The sequence below is a fragment of the Triticum dicoccoides genome, chromosome 6A (genome assembly GCF_002162155.2).
Source record: "Triticum dicoccoides isolate Atlit2015 ecotype Zavitan chromosome 6A, WEW_v2.0, whole genome shotgun sequence".
In the NCBI taxonomy this organism is placed as follows: Eukaryota; Viridiplantae; Streptophyta; class Magnoliopsida; order Poales; family Poaceae; genus Triticum; species Triticum dicoccoides.
In genome coordinates this window covers 36,083,418-36,107,729 of record NC_041390.1, presented here as the reverse complement: position 1 = coordinate 36,107,729, position 24,312 = coordinate 36,083,418, and the positions used below count along the sequence as shown (strand labels likewise).

Sequence of the window (24,312 nt, the reverse complement as noted above, 5' to 3'; positions counted from 1 at the left end):
AGTGATTATTATACCCAGACATTTTGAGTATATGCTCACTGACAGAACTGTTCTCCTCCATCTTGCAGCTATAGAACTTATTGGAGACTTCATATCTCTCAATCCGGGCATTTGCTTGAAATATTAACTTCAACTCCTGGAACATCTCATATGCTCCATGACGTTCAAAACGTCGTTGAAGTCCCGATTCTAAGCCGTAAAGCATGGCACACTGAACTATCGAGTAGTCATCAGCTTTGCTCTGCCAGACGTTCATAACATCTAGCGTTGCTCCAGCAGCAGGCCTGGCACCCAGCGGTGCTTCCAGGACGTAATTCTTCTGTGCAGCAATGAGGATAATCCTCAAGTTACGGACCCAGTCCGTGTAATTGCTACCATCATCTTTCAACTTTGCTTTCTCAAGGAACGCATTAAAATTCAACGGAACAACAGCACGAGCCATCTATCTACAATCAACATAAACAAGCAAGATACTATCAGGTACTAAGTTCATGATAATATTTAAGTTCAATTAATCATATTATTTAAGAACTCCCACTTAGATAGACATCCCTCTAATCCTCTAAGTGATTACGTGATCCAAATCAACTAAACCATAACCGATCATCACGTGAGATGGAGTAGTTTTCAATGGTGAACATCGTTATGTTGATCATATCTACTATATGATTCACGCTCGACCTTTCGGTCTCCGTGTTCCGAGGCCATATCTGCATATGCTAGGCTCGTCAAGTTTAACCTGAGTATTCTGCGTGTGCAAAAAATGGCTTGCACCCGTTGTAGATGGACGTAGAGCTTATCACACCCGATCATCACGTGGTGTCTGGGCACGACGAACTTTGGCAACGGTGCATACTCAGGGAGAACACTTCTTGATAATTTAATGAGAGATCATCTTATAATGCTACCGTCAATCAAAGCAAGATAAGATGCATAAAAAGATAAACATCACATGCAATCAATATAAGTGATATGATATGGCCATCATCATCTCGTGCTTGTGATCTCCATCTCCGAAGCACCGTCATGATCACCATCGTCACCGGCGCGACACCTTGATCTCCATCGTAGCATCGTTGTCGTCTCGCCAATCTTATGCTTTCACGACTATCACTACCGTTTAGTAATAAAGTTAAGCATTACATCGCGATTGCATTGCATACAATAAAGCGACAACCATACGGCTCCTGCCAGTTGCCGATAACTTGGTTACAAAACATGATCATCTCATACAATAAAATTCAGCATCATGCGTTGACCATATCACATCACAACATGCCCTGCAAAAACAAGTTAGACGTCCTCTACTTTGTTGTTGCAATTTTTTACGTGGCTGCTACGGGCTTAAGTAAGAACCAATCTCACCTACGCATCAAAACCACAACGATAGTTTGTCAAATAGACTCCGTTTTAACCTTCGCAAGGACCGGGCGTAGCCATACTTGGTTCAACTAAAGTTGGAGAGACAGTCGCCCGCAAGCCATCTCTGTGCAAAGCACGTCGAGGGAACCGGTCTCGCGTAAGCGTACGCGTAAGGTTGGTCTGGGTCGTCTCGTCCAACAATACCGCCGAACCAAAATATGACATGCTGGTAGGCAGTATGACTTGTATCGTCCACAACTCACTTGTGTTCTACTCGTGCATATAACATCAACATCAATAACCAGGCTCGGATGCCACTGTTGAGGAACGTTGTAATTTCAAAAAATTTCCTACGCGCACACAGGATCATGTGATGCATAGCAACGAGAGGAGAGTGTTGTCTACGTACCCAACGCAGACCGACTGCGGAAGCAATGACACGACGTAGAGGAAGTAGTCGTACGTCTTCACGATCCAACCGATCAAGCACCGAAACTACGGCACCTCCGAGTTCGAGCACACGTTCAGCTCGATGACGATCCCCGGACTCCGATCCAGCAAAGTGTCGGGGAAGAGTTTCGTCAGCACGACGGCGTGGTGACGATCTTGATGAACTACAGCAGCAGGGCTTCGCCTAAACTCCGCTACAGTATTATCGAGGAATATGGTGGCAGGGGGCACCGCACACGGCTAAGGAATCGATCACGTGGATCAACTTGTGTCAACTTGTGTGTTTAGAGGTGCCCCTGCCTCTGTATATAAAGGAGGAGAGGAGGGGAGGCTGGCCGGCTAAGGGGGGGGAGGCGCAGGAGAGTCCTACTCCCTCTGGGAGTAGGATTCCCCCTCCAATCCTAGTCCAACTAGGATTCCTCGGAGGGGAAAAGAGGAGGAGGGGGCCGGCCACCTCTCCTAGTCCTAATAGGACTAGGGGAAGGGGGTGGCGCGCAGACCACCTAGGGCAGCCCCTTCTCTTTTCCACTAAGGCCCACTATGGCCCAAATAGCTCCCGGGGGGTTCCGGTAACCCTCTCGGTATTCCGGTAAAATCCCGATTTCACCCGGAATACTTCCGATATCCAAATATAGGCTTCCAATATATCAATCTTTACGTCTCGACCATTTCGAGACTCCTCGTCATGTCCGTGATCACATCCGGGACTCCGAACAACCTTCGGTACATCAAAATGCATAAACTCATAATATAACTGTCATCGTAACCTTAAGCGTGCGGACCCTACGGGTTCGAGAACAATGTAGACATGACCGAGACACGTCTCCGGTCAATAACCAATAGCGGGACCTGGATGCCCATATTGGCTCCTACATATTCTACGAAGATCTTTATCGGTCAGACCGCATAACAACATACGTTATTCCCTTTGTCATCGGTATGTTACTTGCCCGAGATTCGATCGTCGGTATCCAATACCTAGTTCAATCTCATTACCGGCAAGTCTCTTTACTCGTTGCGTAATACATCATCTCACAACTAACATATTAGTTGTAATGCTTGCAAGGCTTATGTGATGTGTATTACCGAGAGGGCCCAGAGATACCTCTCCGACAATCGGAGTGACAAATCCTAATCTCGAAATACGCCAACCCAACATCGACCATTGGAGACACCTGTAGTACTCCTTTATAATCACCCAGTTACGTTGTGACGTTTGGTAGTACCCAAAGTGTTCCTCCGGTAAACGGGAGTTGCATAATCTCATAGTCATAGGAACATGTATAAGTCATGAAGAAAGCAATAGCAACATACTAAACGATCGGGTGCTAAGCTAATGGAATGGGTCATGTCAATCAGATCATTCTACTAATGATGTGACCTCGTTAATCAAATAACAACTCATTGTTCATGGTTAGGAAACATAACCATCTTTGATTAACGAGCTAGTCAAGTAGAGTCATACTAGTGACACTCTGTTTGTCTATGTATTCACACATGTATTATGTTTCCGGTAAATACAATTCTAGCATGAATAATAAACATTTATCATGATTATAAGGAAATAAATAATAACTTTATTATTGCCTCTAGGGCATATTTCCTTCAACAAGAGCTCAAGGCTCTCGCCAAAAAGCACGAGTCCTTGGAGCTTGATTCTAAGATGCGAGAGTCCCGAGCTCGCGCAGGCTCTTGAAAGTGTCCGGAGCGCCAAGGCCGAAGCCCACAAGGCCCTCCAGGAGATTGATGCGGTGAAGAAGATAGCAGCGGGTAAGGTATTCATTATGCAAAGCGAGCATGTGGAGGAAACTTTCCTTTTACTTACCCGAATTCGGAGCTCTCTAGGGGCGTTCACAGATCTTCCCCGCAGTGTACTGGATGCCGTGGAGTTTTGCCGAGCTCAGGAGGGGAGCTCGATGGAGAAGTTGTTCTGGTCTCAGTATACTGGGACCGAACACCCCGTCCCTTTGAGCGACCAGCTGAAGCAGTTGGTCGAGCTTTACAAGGCGTCCGAACAAGCCATGTGATGACCCACAAGTATAGGGGATCTATCGTAGTCCTTTCGATAAGTAAGAGTGTTGAACCCAACGAGGAGCAGAAGGAAATGATAAGCGGTTTTCAGCAAGGTATTCTCTGCAAGTACTGAAATAAGTGGTAACAGATAGTTTTGTGACGGGATAAATTGTAACGAGCAACAAGTAACAAAAGTAAATAAAGTGCAGCAAGGTGGCCCAATCCTTTTGTAGAAAAGGACAAGCTGGAACAAACTCTTATAATAGGAAATGTGCTCCCGAGGACACATGGGAATATCGTCAAGCTAGTTTTCATCACGTTCATATGATTCGTGTTCGATACTTTGATAATTTGATATGTGGGTGGACCGGTGCTTGGGTGTTGTTCTTACTTGAACAAGCATCCCACTTATGATTAATCTCTATTGCAAGCATCCGCAACTACAACAAAAGTATTAAGGTAAACCTAACCATAGCATGAAACATATGGATCCAAATCAGCCCCTTACGAAGCAACGCATAAACTAGGGTTTAAGCTTCTGTCACTCCAGCAACCCATCATCTACTTATTACTTCCCAATGCCTTCCTCTAGGCCCAAATAATGGTGAAGTGTTATGTAGTCGACGTTCACATAACACCACTAGAGGCTAGACATCATACATCTTATCAAAATATCAAATGAATACCAAATTCACATGACTACTAATAGCAAGACTTCTCCCTTGTCCTTAGGAACAAACGTAATTACTCACAAAGCATATTCATGTTCATAATCAGAGGGGTAATAATATGCATATAGGATCTGAACATATGATCTTCCACCAAATAAACCAACTAGCATCAACTACAAGGAGTAATCAACACTACTAGCAACCTACTAGCACCAATCCCGGACTTTGAGACAAGAATTGGATACAAGAGATGAACTAGGGTTTGGAGATGAGATGGTGCTGGTGAAGATGTTGATGGACATTGCCCTCTCCCGATGAGAGGAGCGTTGGTGATGATGATGGTGATGATTTCCCCCTCCCGGAGGGAAGTTTCCCCGGCAGAAGAGCTCTCCGGAGCTTTAGATTGGATCCGCCAAGGTTCCGCCTCGTGGCGGCGGAGTCTCGTCTCGAAAAGTTCCTTCTGATTTTTTTCTCATCGAAAGACTTCATATAGGAGAAGATGGACGTCGGAGAGCCACCAGGGGGGCCACGAGGTAGGGGCATGCCCTAGGGGGGGGCCCACCCTCGTGAGCAGGGTGTGGGCCCCGTGGCCTTCATCTTTGGCGAGGATTTTTCTTTATTTATTTTAAGATGTTACGTGGAGTTTCAGGACTTTTGGAGTTGCGCAGAATAGGTCTCTAATATTTGCTCCTTTTCCAGCCCAGAATTCCAGCTGCCGGCATTCTCCCTCCTTATGTAAACCTTGTAAAATAAGAGAGAATAGCCATAAGTATTGTGACATAAAGTGAAATAACAGTCCATAATGCAATAAATATCGATATAAAAGCATGATGCAAAATGGACGTATCAACTCCCCCAAGCTTAGACCTCGCTTGTCCTCAAGCAAAAAGCCGATAACAATAAATATGTCCTCATGTTTAGAGGTAGAGGCGTCGATAAAAATAAAATACGGACATGAAGGCATCATGATTATTCTCATAACAGCAACATATATAGATTTTGTCATATGATTACTTATGTTCAAGTGATGATCTATTCACAATGCAAAAGTATAAATCATAAACCTTATTAGGCTCCGACAAACTATAATCCCAGTCACTGAAGCAATTGCAATTTATCATAACATCGTAAAGAGTCTATGTCAGAGCTAAAAAGCAAGTCCACATACTCAACTATCATTTAGTCCTTCATAATTTCTAACACTCACGCGATACTTGTGGTTACGGAGTTTTAGTCGGACACAGAGAAAGATAGGAGCTTATAGTTTTGCCCCACAACCTTTTACCTCAAGGGTAATGTCAACAATAATGGTTCATGCTCCCCTACATCCAATTAGATATATATATATATATCATGTTCTTTCCAACATGCTGAGCTTGCCAAAGGATAAAATGAAAAAGAAAAGGTGAAGATCACCATGACTCTTGCATAGGGTAGAAGATAATAATAAAGGATAGGCCCTTCGCAGAGGGAAGCAGAGGTTGCCATGCGCTTTTATGGTTGGATGCATAAAATCTCAATGCGAAAGAACGTCACTTTATATTGCCCCTTGTGATATGAACCTTTATTATGCAGTCCATCACATTTATTACTTCCACATCACAAGATCGTATAAAGCTTATTTCTCCCACACCAATCAATCATAGATATTTAGAGCAATTGTTATTGCTTTGCACCGATGACAACTTACTTGAAGGATCTTACTCAATCCATAGGTAGATATGGTGGACTCTCATGGCAAAACTGGTTTAAGGGTGTTTGGAAGCACAAGTAGTATTTCTACTTGGTGCTGAGAATTTGGCTAGCATGAGGGGGAAAGGCAAGCTCAACAAGTTAGAGGATCCATGACAACATACTTTATCTCAGATATAAGAAAGACATAACTCATTATGTTGTCTTCCTTGTCCAACATCAACTCTTTAGCATGTCATATTTTAATGAGTGCTCTCAATCATAAAAGATGTTAATGATAATATATCTATATGTGAAACCTCTCTTTCCTTATTACTTCCTATTAATTGCAACAATGACCAAAGCTATGTCTACCAACTCCCAACAACTTTTAATCATCATACTCTTTCTATGTGAAGTCATTACTCTCAATAAGATCAATATGAACTCTTTGTTTCTTTTTATTCTTTTCTTCTTTCTTTTATTCACCCAAGATCATGGCAAAATAATCAAGCCCTTGACTCAACACTAATCTTTATTATATATAGCTCACGGACTCGATTACAAAGAGAGATCATAAAGCAAAACTCAAAACTAGATCATGCCATAAACTTTATTCTACTAGATCAAGATACTTCTAATAGGATCGAACTTAAGAAAAATGATAAAGATAGGAGTTATGATGGTGATACAATACCGGGACACCTCCCCCAAGCTTGGAAGTTGCCAAGGGGAGTGCCCATACCCATGTGATTATATCTCCTTTGTCAGTGAAGAAGGTGGAGGTGACGGATAATCGCACATCGAGCGTAAGAGGTCCTCCAGCTTGCGAATAATGCCCTTGAGTGCGACAATATGCTCCTTCAACAAAATATTTTCTTGTGTGAGATACTTGTTTTGTATACGAGCTAACTCAATCATCTTAAAAGCTTCGATCTCAGTTAGGGTAAGAAGGTTATGATCAAGTTGAAGGATGTCTTTTGCTGCCGGAGCTTGATCCTCCATGGCCTTCTTGATCCTTTCATCCTTGTTGACCCTCGTGGGTTCTTCCCTCTTCAGATCTATCTTCATTAGCCAAGCATCGTTGTCACCATTGTTGGAGGAGGGAGATGACATGATGCCTAGCTTGGAAAAACCCTGACAGAAAATAGCTCGAAACAACAACAGAGGAGATTTGCGTGATACGGGAGTCAAAACTTCGGGAGGTTATATAATGAATTTTTATCGGCCAAAATATGTATCGTGCAAGAAAACGGAGTCCGGAAGGCACACGAGGTGCTCACGAGGTAGGGGGCGCGCCCACCACCCTCGTGGGGCCCTTGTGTCCTTCCCGGACTGCTACTTATTTTTCTATTTTTCTAAATATTCTAAAACGGAGAAATATTGCCTTAAAAATTGTTTTGGAGTTGGTTTACTTACCGTACCACATACCTGTTCCTTTTCGGAGTCTGAAACGTTCCGGAAAGTGTCCCTTATGTATTCCTCCGGGGTTACGGTTTCAATAACATTGGTTTCAACATTTATGGGATTAACTGAGATATAATGTTTGATTCTTTGACCGTTTACCACCTTCGGATTTGCGCCCTCGAAGTTGTTGATTTTTATGGCACCGGAACGATAGACCTCTTCGATAACATAGGGGCCTTCCCATTTAGAGAGAAGTTTTCCTGCAAAAAATCTTAAACGAGAGTTGTATAGCAATACATAATCACCTACATTAAACTCACACTTTTGTATCCTTTTGTCATGCCATCTTTTAACTTTTTCTTTAAACAACTTGGCATTTTCATAAGCTTGGGCTCCCCATTCATCAAGTGAGCTAATATCAAATAACCTCTTCTCACCGGCAAGTTTAAAATCATAGTTAAGCTCTTTAATAGCCTAATATGCCTTATGTTCTAGTTTGAGAGGTAAGTGACATGCTTTTCCATAAACCATTTTATACGGAGACATACCCATAGGATTTTTGTATCCAGTTCTATAAGCCCACAATGCATCATCAAGTTTCTTGAACCAATTCTTTTAGAACTATTAACAGTCTTTTGCAAAATTAATTTGAGCTCTCTATTGCTCAACTCTACTTGACCACTAGACTGTGGGTGATAAGGAGATGCAATTCTATGATTAACATCATATTTAGCAAGCATTTTACGGAAAGCACCATGAATAAATTGTGAACGACCATCAGTCATTAAATATCTAGGGACTCCAAACCTCAGAAAAATAACTTCTTTAAGCATTTCAATAGAAGTGTTATGATCAGCACTACTAGTTGGAATAGCTTCTACCCACTTAGTAACGTAATCAACAGCAACTAGAATATGTGCGTATCCATTAGAGGCAGGAAAAGGTCCCATATAATCAAAGCCCCAAACATCAAACGATTCAATAACAAGTGAATAATTCATAGGCATTTATTGACGTCTACTAATATTACCAATTCTTTGACATTCATCACAAGACAAGACAAACTTACGGGCATCCTTGAAGAGAGTAGGCCAATAAAAACCAGATTGCAATACCTTATGTGCAGTTCTATCTCCAGCGTGGTGTCCTCCATAAGCCTCGGAATGACACTTGCGTAGGATCTGTTCCTATTCATGCTCAGGTACACAACATCTAATAACACCATCTACTCCTTCATAAAGATGTGGGTCATCCCAAAAGTAATGTCTCAAGTCATAGAAGAACTTTTCTTTTGTTGGTATGTGAAGCTAGGTGGTATAAATTTAGCAACAACATAATTAGCATAATCAGCATACCATGGAGTACTACGAGAAGTACTTATAACATTTAATTGTTCATCAGGAAAGCTGTCATTAATAGGTAGTGGGTCATCAAGAATATTCTCTAACCTAGACAAGTTGTCTGCAACGGGGTTCTCAGCTCCCTTTCTAATATGCAAATCAAATTCTTGTAGCAAGAGAACCCATCTAATAAGTCTAGGTTTAGCATCTTTCTTTTCCATAAGATATTTAATAGCAGCATGATCAGTTTGAATAGTTACTTTAGAATCAACAATATAAGATCTGAACTTATCACAAGCAAATACAACTGCTAAAAGCTCTTTTTCAGTAGTAGCATAATTTATTTGAGCATTATCTAGAGTCTTACTAGCATAATGAATAACATTTAATTTCTTATCAACTCTTTGCCCTAGAACAGCACCTACATCATAATCACTAGCATCACACATAATTTCAAAGGGTAAATTCCAATCAGGTGGCTGAACAACAGGTGCAGAGACTAATGCTTTCTTAAGTATTTCAAATGCTTCTACACAATCATCATCAAAGACAAATGGTATATCTTTTTGCAACAAATTAGTCAGAGGCCGAGAAATTTTTGAGAAGTCCTTAATGAACCTCCTGTAAAATCCAGCGTGACCAAGGAAACTTCTTATACCTTTGATGTCCTTGGGACATGTCATCTTTTCAATAGCATCGACCTTGGCTCTATCAACTTCAATACCTCTTTCAGAAACTTTATGCCCCAAGACAATACCTTCATTAACCATAAAGTGGCACTTTTCCCAATTCAAGACAAGATTAGTTTCTTCACATCTCTGCAAAACTCGATCAAGATTGCTCAAGCAATCATCAAAAGATGAACCATAGACAGAAAAGTCGTCCATGAAAACCTCACAAATATTTTCACAATAGTCAGAGAATATAGCCATCATGCATCTTTGAAAGGTAGCAGGTGCATTACATAAACCAAAAGGCATACGTCTATAAGCAAAAGTACCAAAAGGGCATGTAAAAGTAGTATTTGATTGATCTCTAGCCGACACAGGTATTTGAGAGAAACCAGAATAACCATCTAGAAAGCAATAGTGTGTATGTTTGCATAATCTTTCTAGCATTTGATCAATAAAAGGTAAGGGGTAATGATCTTTCTTAGTAGCTTTATTTAATTTGCGGAAATCAATTACCATCCTATAACCTGTGATAATTTTTTGTGGAATCAATTCATCTTTATCATTAGGAACAACAGTAATACCTCCCTTCTTAGGGACACAATGTACAGGACTTACCCACTCACTATCAGCAATGGGATAGATTATACCTGCCTCCAAAAGCTTTAGTATTTCTTTCCTTACCACTTCTTTCATTTTAGGATTCAGACGTCGTTGAGGATCACGAACTGGTTTGGCATCTGCTTCCAAATTTATTTTTTGTTGACATAGAGTGGGACTACTGCCCTTAAGATCATCAAGAGTATATCCAATAGCAGCATGATGCTTCTTCAGAGTTTTCAATAATCTTTCTTCTTCATGCTCTGAAAGGTTAGCACTAATAATAACAGGATATATCTTCTTTTCATCAAGATAAGCATATTTAAGATTATCAGGCAAAGGTTTAAGCTCAAACACAGGATCACCCTTGGGTGGAGGAGGATCCCCTAAAATTTCAACATGCAAATTATGTTGCAGAATAGGTTCCTATTTAAAGAATACTTCATCTATTTCCTTTCTTTCATTCATGAACATATCATTCTCATGGTCTAGCAGATAATGTTCTAAGGGATCACTAGGAGGTACGGCAATAGAAGCAAGACCAATAATTTCATCCTTACTAGGTAATTCTTCCTCGCGATGTTGTTTACTAAATTTAGAGAAATTAAACTCATGAATCATATCATCCAAGCCAACAGTAACAACATTCTTTGTGCAATCTATGGTAGCATTGACAGTATTTAAGATGGGTCTACCAAATATAATGGGACAAAAGCTATCTTGTGGGGAACCAAGAACAAGAAAATCAGCAGGATATTTAGTCTTCCCACACAAGACTTCAACATCTCTAACAATCCCAATTGGTGAAATGGTATCTCTATTAGCAAGTTTAATTGTGACATCAATACCTTCTAACTTAGCAGGTGCAATTTCATTCTTAATTTCTTCGTATAAGTCAATATGTATTACACTAGCACTAGCACCCATATCACATAAGCCATGATAACAATGATCTCCTATTTTAACAGAAATAACAGGCACGCCTACCACAGGTCTATGTTTATCTTTATCACAGGGTTTAGCAATTCTAGTAGTTTCACCTTCGAACTGAATAACATGCCCATCAATATTATCAGACAAGAGATCTTTAACAATAGCAATATTAGGTTCTACTTTAACTTGCTCAGGAGGTGTATAAGTTCTAATATTGCTTTTACGAACAACAGTGGAAGCTTTAGCATGATCCTTTATTCTAACAGGGAAAGGTGGTTTCTCAATATAAGAAGTAGGAACAATAGGATCATTATAAGTGATAGTCTTTTCTTCAACTTTAATAGGTGCAGCTACTTTTACTTCTATGGGAGGATGATATTTAAACCACTTCTCCTTAGGGAGATCAACATAAGTAGCAAAAGATTCACAGAAAGAAGCTACTATCTCAGAGTCAAGTCCATATTTAGTGCTAAACTTACGAAAAATATCGGTATCCATAAAAGATTTAACACAATCAAACTTAGGTGTCATACCTGACTCCTTACCTTCGTCGAGGTCCCAATCTTCAGAGTTGCGTTTAATTCTATCCAATAAATTCCATCTGAATTCAATAGTCTTCATCATAAAAGAGCCAGCACAAGAAGTATCGAGCATGGTGCGATTGTTTTCAGAAAGCCGGGCATAAAATTTTTGAATGATCATTTCTCTTGAGAGCTCATGATTGGGGCATGAATATAACATTGATTTAAGCCTCCCCCAAGCTTGAGCGATGCTTTCTCCTTCGTGAGGCTAGAAATTATATATATAATTGCGATCACGATGAACAAGATGCATAAGTAATACTTCTGATGAAATTCCAACTTCAATCTTTTATAGTCCCATGATCTCATATCATCACATAGCCTATACCATATCAATGCGTCTCCCTTCAAAGATAAAGGGAAAACCTTCTTCTTAGCAACATCATCGGGTATACCTGCAAGCTTAAATAATCCACAAACTTCATCCACATATATTAAGTGCTCATCGGGATGCTTTGTTCATCTCCTGTAAAAGGGTTAGCTAGCAGTTTTTCCATCATACCCGAAGGAAATTCAAAAGGAGTTTTATTTTCAATAGGTTCAGTAGGTTGAGGAGCAATTCTTTGCTCTACTGGACGGGGTGAAGATACCCCGAACAAGCCCCTCAGAGAATTACTTTCCATAGTAATAAGTGACAGTAAATTTCAGCACACTATATAAATGTTTCCTTACCAAATTCCACCTACCAAAGGCGCTACACTCCCCGGCAACGACGCCAGAAAAGAGTCTTGATGACCCACAAGTATAGGGGATCTATCGTAGTCCTTTTGATAAGTAAGAGTGTCGAACCCAACGAGGAGCAGAAGGAAATGATAAGCGGTTTTCAGCAAGGTATTCTCTGCAAGTACTGAAATAAGTGGTAACAGATAGTTTTGTGACGGGATAAATTGTAACGAGCAACAAGTAACAAAAGTAAATAAAGTGCAGCAAGGTGGCCCAATCCTTTTGTAGCAAAGGAAAAGCCGGAACAAACTCTTATAATAGGAAAAGCGCTCCCGAGGACACATGGGAACATCGTCAAGCTAGTTTTCATCACGTTCATATGATTCGCGTTCGATACTTTGATAATTTGATATGTGGGTGGACCGGTGCTTGGGTGCTGTTCTTACTTGAACAAGCATCCCACTTATGATTAACCTCTATTGCAAGCATCCGCAACGACAAAAAAAGTATTAAGGTAAACCTAACCATAGCATGAAACATATGGATCCAAATCAGCCCCTTACGAAGCAACGCATAAACTAGGGTTTAAGCTTCTGTCACTCTAGCAATCCATCATCTACTTATTACTTCCCAATGCCTTCCTCTAGGCCCAAATAATGGTGAAGTGTTATGTAGTCGACGTTCACATAACACCACTAGAGGCTAGACAACATACATCTTATCAAAATATCAAACGAATACCAAATTCACATGACTACTAATAGCAAGACTTCTCCCTTGTCCTCAGGAACAAACGTAATTACTCACAAAGCATATTCATGTTCATAATCAGAGGGGTAATAATATGCTTATAGGATCTGAACATATGATCTTCCACCAAATAAACCAACTAGCATCAACTACAAGGAGTAATCAACACTACTAGCAACCTACTAGGACCAATCCCGGACTTTGAGACAAGAATTGGATACAAGAGATGAACTAGGGTTTGGAGATGAGATGGTGCTGGTGAAGATGTTGATGGAGATTGCCCTCTCCCGATGAGAGGAGCGTTGGTGATGACGATGGTGATGATTTCCCCCTCCCGGAGGGAAGTTTCCCCGGCAGAACAGCTCTGCCGGAGCTCTAGATTGGATCCGCCAAGGTTCTGCCTCGTGGCGGCGGAGTCTCGTCCCGAAAAATTCCTTATGATTTTTTTCTCATCGAAAGACTTCATATAGGAGAAGATGAACGTCGGAGAGCCACCAGGGGGCCCACGAGGTAGGGGGCGCACCCCCCACCCTTGTGAGCAGGGTGTGGGCCCCCTGGCCTTCATCTTTGGCGTGGATTTTTCTTTATTTATTTTAAGATGTTCCGTGGAGTTTCAGGACTTTTGGAGTTGCGCAGAATAGGTCTCTAATATTTGCTCCTTTTCCAGCCCAGAATTCCAGCTGCCGGCATTCTCCCTCCTTATGTAAACCTTGTAAAATAAGAGAGAATAGCCATAAGTATTGTGACATAAAGTGAAATAACAGTCCATAATGCAATAAATATCGATATAAAAGCATGATGCAAAATGGACGTATCACCATGAAGGGCCTTATAGTCCGGATGTGGCCTAGCGAGCCCCTGTCCGGACGCTACTTCGGTCTGGTGAGGCGGCTCGTCGATGCCTGCCCACGGCTTGAAGTCATAAAGCGGTGTGTCTGCATCGAGGGTGCGCGCAGGGCTTTTGCCCGGACGAAGGTGCACTTGGCGAAGCTGGACGCCGTGAAGCTGGTGAAGGAGGGGCCCCGGAGGGCAAGGAGCATCGCTGCCCCGAAATGTATTATGAGAGTGTCCTGAAGAGTTCCCGCCTTGTGGCGGATGAGTGTGCCAAGGATGTAATTTTTGAATGAACATGCTCATGTGATCCTATGATATGAAACGAGTTCATTTGAGCCATGTGACGCTTTTTTTAATTTAAAATATTACTTTCTGTACGACCGTTTATAAAATCTGAGAGTTGGTCAGTCGTCGGCTTTTGCCCCCATGTAACTAGTATTGGGGTGTTCGGGATAAACCTGAGCACTCTTTACCCCAATTTTGGGTCCTTCAAGGGAGGTGTTCAGTGCAATGAACCAGGCAATCGGACTATAATGCTTTATCACTCTCACTTAGCCATAGAAGTCTACAATTTTAAATTTTGGCGAAGCCCGTGGTATTCGGAAGGCCGAATTTGGGGCGCTATACACGCCTAAGCCGGACAAGGCCGACTCCTGGCCCGAAGCGGAAAAAGTCTTTAAGGACTTGAGACCTCTCGAACAGCGACCAATCTCTCGCCTTATCATGACAGTCAGTTTTCGGCTTTCTCTACTGAGGTGCTCGTCCGGAAGAACCGAGACACAATCGCAGTAGTTCTCCCACCGCTACCTTAGCCGATATAGCGGAACGTAAGGTACCAAAGCATGAGAGCCGGGCAAACCCAACTATTGACCCAAGACATGATTCGGAGCTGATGCATATAATGCTATAAGTTCGGGGTGCCGCACTGTCGAAAGTGTTTGGACTTCTCGCGCCGTATTATGGGGTAAACGAAAGCCCCTGGCGTACTGACCGTACCCGAATTGACGGGTGCGGATTGTCGTAAATGGACATAAAGGAAAAAAAGAGAATGAATAATGCAATAATAGACTAATGCTATGCATTGTTATTTAAATAATACGTCAAAGCGTACTGGTACAGGTAGTGCAATAAGCAGAAAGTAGGACTATCCGAAATGTCCTATCCAAGGGCAAGCTGCGTATGGATAGTAGAAAGCGGATATTATTATTAGAGACCACCTGGGGGTTCCGTGTACTTCTTGGCTTCTTGCCGCCTTGGTTGTTCCTTCCCGTAATGTGTCCGGCGATCATACTGCCGGAAAGGGCTTTTAGAGAGTTAGGCCCTGAAAGAGAACAGAAATGATAAAGATATACAGCCCCTAGGGCGGTTAAGCCGCATTGCGGGACGTGCCCTGATCGTGCCCCCGCCTATGTCCATGGTATTTTCAGTGCGTAATTATGTACACGTGGCACGGATTTCGTCGCTTGACTGGGACTGGGACGGGGGCCGAATTGCTAGGCAAGCTCTGAACGTGTCAGGCGATCCTGTTGTAGTTTACTCCGGACATGCTTGAAGGTGTTCGGGGGCTGTATCGCCGAATTAGTGGTTTGCCTTGAAAGGCTGCTTTGTGCTTCTACTACGAGGGCCGCAGTGTGCTCTTCCGTGTGGAGCGAGTGTTCTGTGTTTCCATTCACTGTTATGACCCCCCGAGGTCCTGGCATCTTGAGCTTGAGGTATGCGTAATGTGGTACTACATTGAATTTTGCAAATGCAGTTCGTCGGAGCAGTGCATGATAGCCACTGTGAAACGGGACGATGTCGAAGATTAACTCCTCGCTTCGGAAGTTGTCCGGTGATCCGAAGACTACTTCCAATGTGATTGAGCCCGTGCAATGGGCCTCTACACCTGGGAAGACGCCCTTAAAGGTGGTTTTGGTGGGTTTGATCCTCAAGGGATCGATGCTCATTTTTCACACTATATCCTGATAGAGCAGGTTCAGGCTGCTGCCGCCGTCCATAAGGACTCGAGTGAGATGAAATCCATCGATGATGGGGTCTAGGACCAGTGCGGCGGATCCGCCATGACGGATACTAGTGGGGTGATCCATGCGATCAAAGGTGATCGGGCAAGCAGACCATGGGTTGAACTTTGGGGCGACGGGCTCCATTGCATAGACGTCCCTTAGTGCACGCTTCCGCTCCCTCTTGGGAATGTGGGTTGCATATTTCATGTTCACCGTCTTCACTTGTGGGAGGAACCCCTTTTGTCCTCCCGTGTTCGGCGGCCGGGGCTCCTCCTCATCATCACTATGCAGCCCCTTGTCCTTGTTTTCAGCATTTAACTTGCCGGCCTGCTTGAACACCCAGCATTCTCTGTTTGTGTGATTGGCTGGCTTGTTGGGGGTGCCATGGATTTGACACGAGCGATCCAGTATGCGATCCAAACTGGACAGAGCCGGAGTACTTCTTTTAAATGGCTTTTTTCGCTGACCGGATCTAGAGCCTCTGAATCCGGCATTGACTGTCGTATCCTCGGTGTTATCGCCGTTATTGTGGCGCTTTGGTCTGTTACGACGTTATCTGTCGTTGGCATCTTTGGTATCCGAAGTGCCTTGATTCCTTGATGTGTTATTGCTGCGAGCCAGCCAGCTATCCTCGCCCACGCAAAAGCGGGTCATGAGTGTCGTGAGGGCTGCCAGAGATTTCGGCTTCTCCTGGCCAAGGTGGCGAGCAAGCCACTCGTCACGGATGTTGTGCTTGAATGCCGCGAGGGCCTCTGCGTTCGGACATTCGACAATTTGGTTTTTCTTAGTCAGGAACCGAGTCCAGAATTGTGTGGCCGATTCCCCTGGCTGCTGAGTTATATGGCTCAAGTCATCAGCATCCAGTGGTCGCACATAAGTGCCCTGGAAGTTGTCAAGGAATGCGTCTTACAGATCCTCCCAACTGCCGACGGAGTCTGCTGGCAAGCTATTCAGCCAATGTCGAGCTGGTCCTTTGAGTTTTAGTGGGAGGTACTTGATGGCATGTAGATCATCACCGCGAGCCATGTGTGGATGTGAAGGAGGAAATCCTCAATCCATACCGCGAGATCTGGTGTACCATCATATGATTCGATATTTACGGGTTTGAAACCCTCCGGGAATTCGTGATCCATAACTTTATCTGTGAAGCATAGGGGGTGTGTGGCGCCTCTGTGCCGGGCTATATCCCGACGCAGTTCATATGAGTCTTGTCTGCTGTATTCGGCCCGGCCGGATTTGCTTTTGGCGTATCCGGCGCGCGTGCCCGTGACCCGTATATTGACCTTGCAAGTTTTGCCTTACTGTCCATTACGTCTCGCAGGTCCCGTGTGTTGCCCCGAGCCTTGGTATTTTGGATTGAGTGGCGGCGGGGTGCAGGCTGAACTTCAGGCTGAAACGCCTCTTTGGATCGGCCACGCAGTGGCCGGTCAGCCGCATCGTACACTGGTGCATGAGGTTTCAATGCTTCCTCCTCAAGGTGAGGTAGCAACCTGCGTTTTGGGTAACTCTTGGAGGGGCGCTCGAGTTCGTATTCCTCGGCCGCAAGGACTTCGGTCCATCTGTCTGCTAGCAAGTCTTGATCAGCTTGAAGCTGTTCTTGCTTTTTCTTCAGGCTATTTGCTGTGGCCATAAGCCGGCGCTTGAAGCGCTCCTGTTCGACGGGGTCCTCAGGCACGATAAATTCTTCGTCGCCGAGGCTCGCCTCGTCTTCGGAGAGAGGCATGTAATTGTCCTCCTCCGATTCTCCATCTGCTGCCTGCTCTGTAGGGGTGGCTTGTTCATCCTCCGGCTCTACATCATGCTGGAGGGGATTGTGGTTGTCTTCGGCACTATCCGGAGTGTTATTATCTCTTGTGCCGGTATCACTACTTTTGTTGTGGCGGGACTTAGAGCGGCGTCGCTGACGTCGGCGCTTGGGTTGCTTCTTGGAGGGGTCATCCTCCGCTATCTCATCGCCATTGCCTTCTTTAGGGGTGTCCACCATATATATGTCGTATGATGAGGTAGTGGTCCAGCGTCTTGTGGGCGGTGGTTCCTGCTCATCTCCTGCATCGTCGTCCATATATATCGTCGATGTCTTCGGAGTCAAAGTCAAGCATGTCGGTTAAATCGTCGACAGTGGCTACTAAGTGGGTGGTGGGTGGGCAGCGAATTTCTTCATCGTCCGCATCCCATTCTAGTCGGACATAGTTCGGCCAAGGTTCTCCTGACAGGGAGAGGGACCTCAATGAATTTAGCACATCGCCGAAGGGCGAGTGCTGAAAGATATCCACGGAGGTGAACTCCATGATCGGCGCCCAGTCGGGTTCGACAGGCACGGATGTAAGCGGCTCGGAGTCCATGGCCGGAGGTGAATCCAGTGGTTCGGCGACACGGCTCTCGTAAGGGGTGAAGTCAGTATCTGGCTCTATCGCCACTGAGAGTGCGGCCTCCATGGCGGGGTCTATCCCTCCGCTCTTGGATGGCGCGATTTGCTCCGGATTGACGACCGGAGTAGTTGCAGACGCGATCTCCCGAACACTGTCCGACGACAGAGTTACGTCGTGCTCGTCGTGACTGTGCGGCGCACCTGACATGGGCTCTAATCCGTCGAAGATCAAGTCTCCGCGGATGTCGACAGTGTAGTTTAAATTTCCGAATCTGACCTGATGGCCAGGGGCGTAGCTCTCGATCTGCTCCAGATGGCCAAGCGAATTGGCCCGCAGTGCGAAGCCGCCGAATACGAAGATCTGTCCGGGGAGAAAAACCTCACCTTGGACCGCATCGTTTCCGATGATCGAAGGAGCCATCAAGCCTTATGGTGACGACACAGTGAAACTCTCAATGAAAACACCAATGTCGGTGTCAAAACCGGCAGATGTTGGGTAGGGGGTCCCGAACTGTGCGTCTAAGGCGGATGATAACAGGAGGCAGGGGACACGATGTTTACCCAGGTCTGGGCCCTCTTGATGGAGGTAATACCCTACGTCCTGCTTGATTGTTCTTGATGATATGAGTATTATAAGAGTTGATCTACCACGGGATCGTAGAGGCTAAACCCCAGAGGCTAGCCTATGGCATGATTGTATGTTGTCCTATCTACATATCCGTATTGCCTAGCTTACGTTCCACGCCAAGGAGAGTCTCATCCGGACACGGGACGAAGTCTTCAATCTTGTATCTTCATAGTTCAACAGTCCGGCCAAAGGATATAGTCCGGCTGTCCGGAGACTCCCTAATCCAGGACTCCCTCATCCCGCTCAGTCCTGAATTCACTGTTGTGCGAGCAGAGGGTGGCCGGATGGGTTTCCTGTTCTTACACCAATTTACCGCCGAATTGTGGAGTATGAAGCGCAATCGCGACAGTGTCGAAATATGGACGCCAGGAAGAAGTATTCAACTGGACAAGTTACTTGGACTGAATTCAGATAAAGAGCCCCCACAGATGATAGGGTATGCGGAGGAAAACAATGCGGTGTCCTTCAGAACAGCTGACGCTGACTACATGGTCCATCTTGAGTCACTGCAGTTCAAGAAACTCCCCAAGAAAACCGTCGGTTCTTACTATCATCCATCCAAAATTGTCCATACTCCAGATACTGGCATGCCTTTTACACTGTGGATATAACAAAACCGAGTTTTTTTTCCTTACATAATTAGCTTATTAAATGTTGTTCACATTCTTTCGTGTTAAGCTAAACGTTTTTAAGTAGTGTCGTGTCACGTGTTTTTTGTTGTTACACTGTGGATCAAGAAGTATCCTGAAGTTTGATCTGGATACGCAGAGCCTGGATCTGAGCTTGCTGCTAGGGGATTATTGCCTTCACTGGTTGTGCGAGCAGAGGGTGGTGGGATGGGTTTCCTGTTCTTATACCGATTTACCGCCGAATTATGGAGTACGAAGCGCAATCGCGACGGTGTTGAAATATGGGCGCTAGGAAGAAGTATTGATCTGGACAATTTACTTGGGCTAAATTCAGAGAAAGAGCCCCCACAGATGATAGGCTATGCGGAGGAAAACAATGCGGTGTTATTCAGGACAGTTGACGCTGGCTACATGGTCCATCTTGAGTCACTACAGTTCAACAAACTCCCCAAGACAACCGTCGGTTCTTACTATCATCCATTCGAAACTGTCCATACTCCAGGTACTAGCATGCCTTTTACATTGTGGATATAACAAAACCGATTTTTTTCTCTCTAACAATTGGCTTATTAAATGTTGTTCACATTCTTTCATGTTAAGCTAAACGTTTGTAAGTAATTTTTGTTGCTTGATGACCTCCTCTCAATTTATCTTTCCAGTACCTACACGGTGTTGTTTGTAATATTATTATTTTATTATCAAACTTTGAACTAACTGCTTCAAGTTAGAGGTATGGAAGGAAGAACAAAAACTTTGTATAAACCTAAAGAGGCACACCATCAGAGGGAATTATCGGCAACTATCCATTCATGAGATAATCATATGGACAATCTTTTTGTCGATGACATGGCTCAAGCACAGATCAGCTATCTAGGATACATGAATCTAATAAAAAAATTGCACTAAAACAATGAACACCGAGATTGGTTAGTTCTTTGTAGAATATAATCGAGCTGAATTACATAGTTGCTTCCCTACTGAAATATGCAACAGTTGTATAAGTATAATGGTAGTCTTAGCGCATGGCTGCAGTACAGTTTTTCTTTTCTTTTCAAGTTGAGATGCATAGCAGTTTGAAACTGAAGACAGCTATAGAAATGATTAGCTTGAACAAACTAAAATGTCAAATAGGTGGCCCGTGGCCTGAATGATACATTTGGAAGCTTAAAAGCTAGTTACATTTCTTTGTTTCAGTATTGTTATCTCTGGTAAGCTTGCTATAATCTTTAAATCCATAATACTTGACTTGGTTTGAAATTTACAAACAGTTCATTTTATCACCTGTGCTAGAACCCCATTGCAAGTGTTCGTTTATACCATGAAAAATCAATAAATTGAGTTAATTTCATATTTTCAAACTACAGCTGCGTGTTTACCTAAGTATCTTGTTGATGCCTCCTTGTATTTACTCGACTTTTTTTTTGGAATGTCATTGGTTGTTTGACTTCTTATGCTTGTATGACAGGCATTAGTGGTGGAAACAAACAAGTTGAAGTTGTAAGGCATTCTTGGTGGACACGATGGAGAAAATACATAAGGCAGTTGCTCTCTTAGATATGCTGTTGTGATGTATTGCTTCAGCAGGTAAGCTTATCTTCTGCATGCAAGTTGAGGTATCTGAACTGTTTTTCTATAAAAACAAGCTGGTAGATTGTCCAGTTGCGATCAGTTTGAGTGAAAATTAGGACTTGAGCGAGCGTGATCTGGTTACCGGAGTGAAATCTCCTGGTATAATGAGTATATTCATGTTCCCTTTGTACAAAATTTCTGAATGGAGCAAATAATATCCGTTGTACTGAAATTTCCTTTGTCATAACAAAATTCGATGGACCAAAAGGGGTGTATATGTTTGCATTCCTTATCATTTTCTCTCATAGATTCATATTTTCCATAGATTTTTGAATATATTATAAATACATCTGGATTAACAAATCTTCATGAAAGAAATGCCTAATGGGCAAACTGATTATTACTGTTTGAAGTACACACTATTACAGTTTTTTAATATATTATATATACACAGCTTGACTGAAGATCTTAAAAAGGTTAGTTGCCATATCTGCTTGCAAACTGATTATTACTGTTTGAAGTACAACAAAGGGAATTCTGCAGTAATACTAATTCATGTACTAGCCTACAAGCATTATTATGCCATTTTCCCTCAAAATTGGTTTGCTAATGGTAAATTTAGCATAACTGCATCTAGCTAAACAAATCTTGAGTAATGAAATGCCTAGTAAGATATATCAGCAGCATGACTTTGAATGCACTGAAACTCGAACAGCTCATTTGATAAGTAAGCCTTTTTGCCCCTTTGCCATTATGAACATCTGTGGATGAACAGTGCCCAGTCTTCGATGGAGAATCAAAAATTGGCTGTGCCCCCTTTACAACTGCAACTTCGGATGCCATATCCCCCATTAGTGGCCTGTGTTTGTGTTGATTGTGTTATATTATAACTGGTGAGTGTGTTTTCCTTTCCTTTTTTTGCTGTAGTTCGATTAGCACGATCATTAGCTGATTCAGTTTGTGCTATTTTGACCACACCTTCCTTCTACTCGCATATACACACCAAGCCATTCGATGTGTACAAGTATTTTGCTTCCCCTGTTCTCTGTATTTGGCTGAAAACATATGCTGGTAGCATATACAGTATTTGGCATGAATATAACATTGATTTAAGCCTCCCCCAAGCTTGAGCGATGCTTTCTCCTTCGTGAGGCTAGAAATTATATATATAATTGCGATCACGATGAACAAGATGCATAGGGTAATACTTTTGATGAAATTCCAACTTCAATATTTTATAGTCCCATGATCTCATACCATCATATAGCCTATACCATATCAATGCGTCTCCCTTCAAAGATAAAGGGAAAACCTTCTTCTTAGCAACATCATCGGGTATACCTGCAAGCTTAAATAATCCACAAACTTCATCTACATATATTAAGTGCTCATCGGGATGCTTTGTTCCATCTCCTGTAAAAGGGTTAGCTAGCAGTTTTTCCATCATACCCAAAGGAAATTCAAAAGGAGTTTTATTTTCAATAGGTTCAGTAGGTTGAGGAGAAATTCTTTGCTCTACTGGACGGGGTGAAGATACCCCGAACAAGCCCCTCAGAGAATTACTTTCCATAGTAACAAGTGACAGTAAATTTCAGCACACTATATAAATTTTTCCTTACCAAATTCCACCTACCAAAGGCGCTACACTCCCCGACAACGACGCTAGAAAAGAGTCTTGATGACCCACAAGTATAGGGGATCTATCGTAGTCCTTTCGATAAGTAAGAGTGTCGAACCCAACGAGGAGCAGAAGGAAATAATAAGCGGTTTTCAGCAAGGTATTCTCTGCAAGTACTGAAATAAGTGGTAACAGATAGTTTTGTGACGGGATAAATTGTAACGAGCAACAAGTAACAAAAGTAAATAAAGTGCAGCAAGGTGGCCCAATCCTTTGGTAGCAAAGGACAAGCCGGAACAAACTCTTATAATAGGAAAAGCGCTCCCGATGACACATGGGAACATCGTCAAGCTAGTTTTCATCACGTTCATATGATTCGCGTTCGATACTTTGATAATTTGATATGTGGGTGGACCGGTGCTTGGGTGCTGTTCTTACTTGAACAAGCATCCCACTTATGATTAACCTCTATTGCAAGCATCCGCAACGACAACAAAAGTATTAAGGTAAACCTAACCATAGCATGAAACATATGGATCCAAATCAGCCCCTTACGAAGCAACGCATAAACTAGGGTTTAAGCTTCTGTCACTCTAGCAATCCATCATCTACTTATTACTTCCTAATGCCTTCCTCTAGGCCCAAATAATGGTGAAGTGTTATGTAGTCGACGTTCACATAACACTACTAGAGGCTAGACAACATACATTTGATCAAAATATCAAACGAATACCAAATTCACATGACTACTAATAGCAAGACTTCTCCCTTGTCCTCAGGAACAAACGTAATTACTCACAAAGCATATTCATGTTCATAATCAGAGGGGTAATAATATGCTTATAGGATCTGAACATATGATCTTCCACCAAATAAACCAACTAGCATCAACTACAAGGAGTAATCAACACTACTAGCAACCTAGTAGCACCAATCCCGGACTTTGAGACAAGAATTGGATACAAGAGGTGAACTAGGGTTTGGAGATGAGATGGTGCTGGTGAAGATGTTGATGGAGATTGCCCTCTCCCGATGAGAGGAGCGTTGGTGATGACGATGGTGATGATTTCCCCCTCCCGGGGGGAAGTTTCCCCGGCAGAACAGCTCTGCCGGAGCTCTAGATTGGATCCGCCAAGGTTCCGCCTCGTGGCGGCGGAGCCTCATCCCGAAAAATTCCTTATGATTTTTTTCTCATAGAAAGACTTCATATAGGAGAAGATGAACGTCGGAGAGCCACCAGGGGGCCTACGAGGTAGGGGCCGCGCCCCCCACCCTCGTGAGCAGGGTGTGGGCCCCCTGGCCTTCATCTTTGGCGTGGATTTTTATTTATTTATTTTAAGATGTTCCGTGGAGTTTCAGGACTTTTGGAGTTGCGCAGAATAGGTCTCTAATATTTGCTCCTTTCCAGCCCAGAATTCTAGCTGTCGGCATTCTCCCTCCTTATGTAAACCTTGTAAAATAAGAGAGAATAGCCATAAGTATTGTGACATAAAGTGAAATAACAGTCCATAATGCAATAAATATCGATATAAAAGAATGATGCAAAATGGA

The 24,312-nt window shown here is 43.1% G+C and overlaps 1 protein-coding gene across 1 annotated transcript in view; it reads left to right on the top strand.

Annotated features, from left to right (window-relative positions):
* LOC119315581 overlaps positions 1-24,312 on the top strand; it is a 58,076-nt gene that overhangs the window by 28,569 nt on the left and 5,195 nt on the right. The window contains exons 3-5 of the mRNA XM_037590145.1: positions 11,688-11,698; positions 19,756-20,076; positions 21,040-21,158. Coding sequence (XP_037446042.1) covers positions 11,688-11,698; positions 19,756-20,076; positions 21,040-21,128 — 421 coding nt within the window. The 3' untranslated portion in view covers positions 21,129-21,158. The remainder of the gene's footprint in view (positions 1-11,687; positions 11,699-19,755; positions 20,077-21,039; positions 21,159-24,312) is intronic.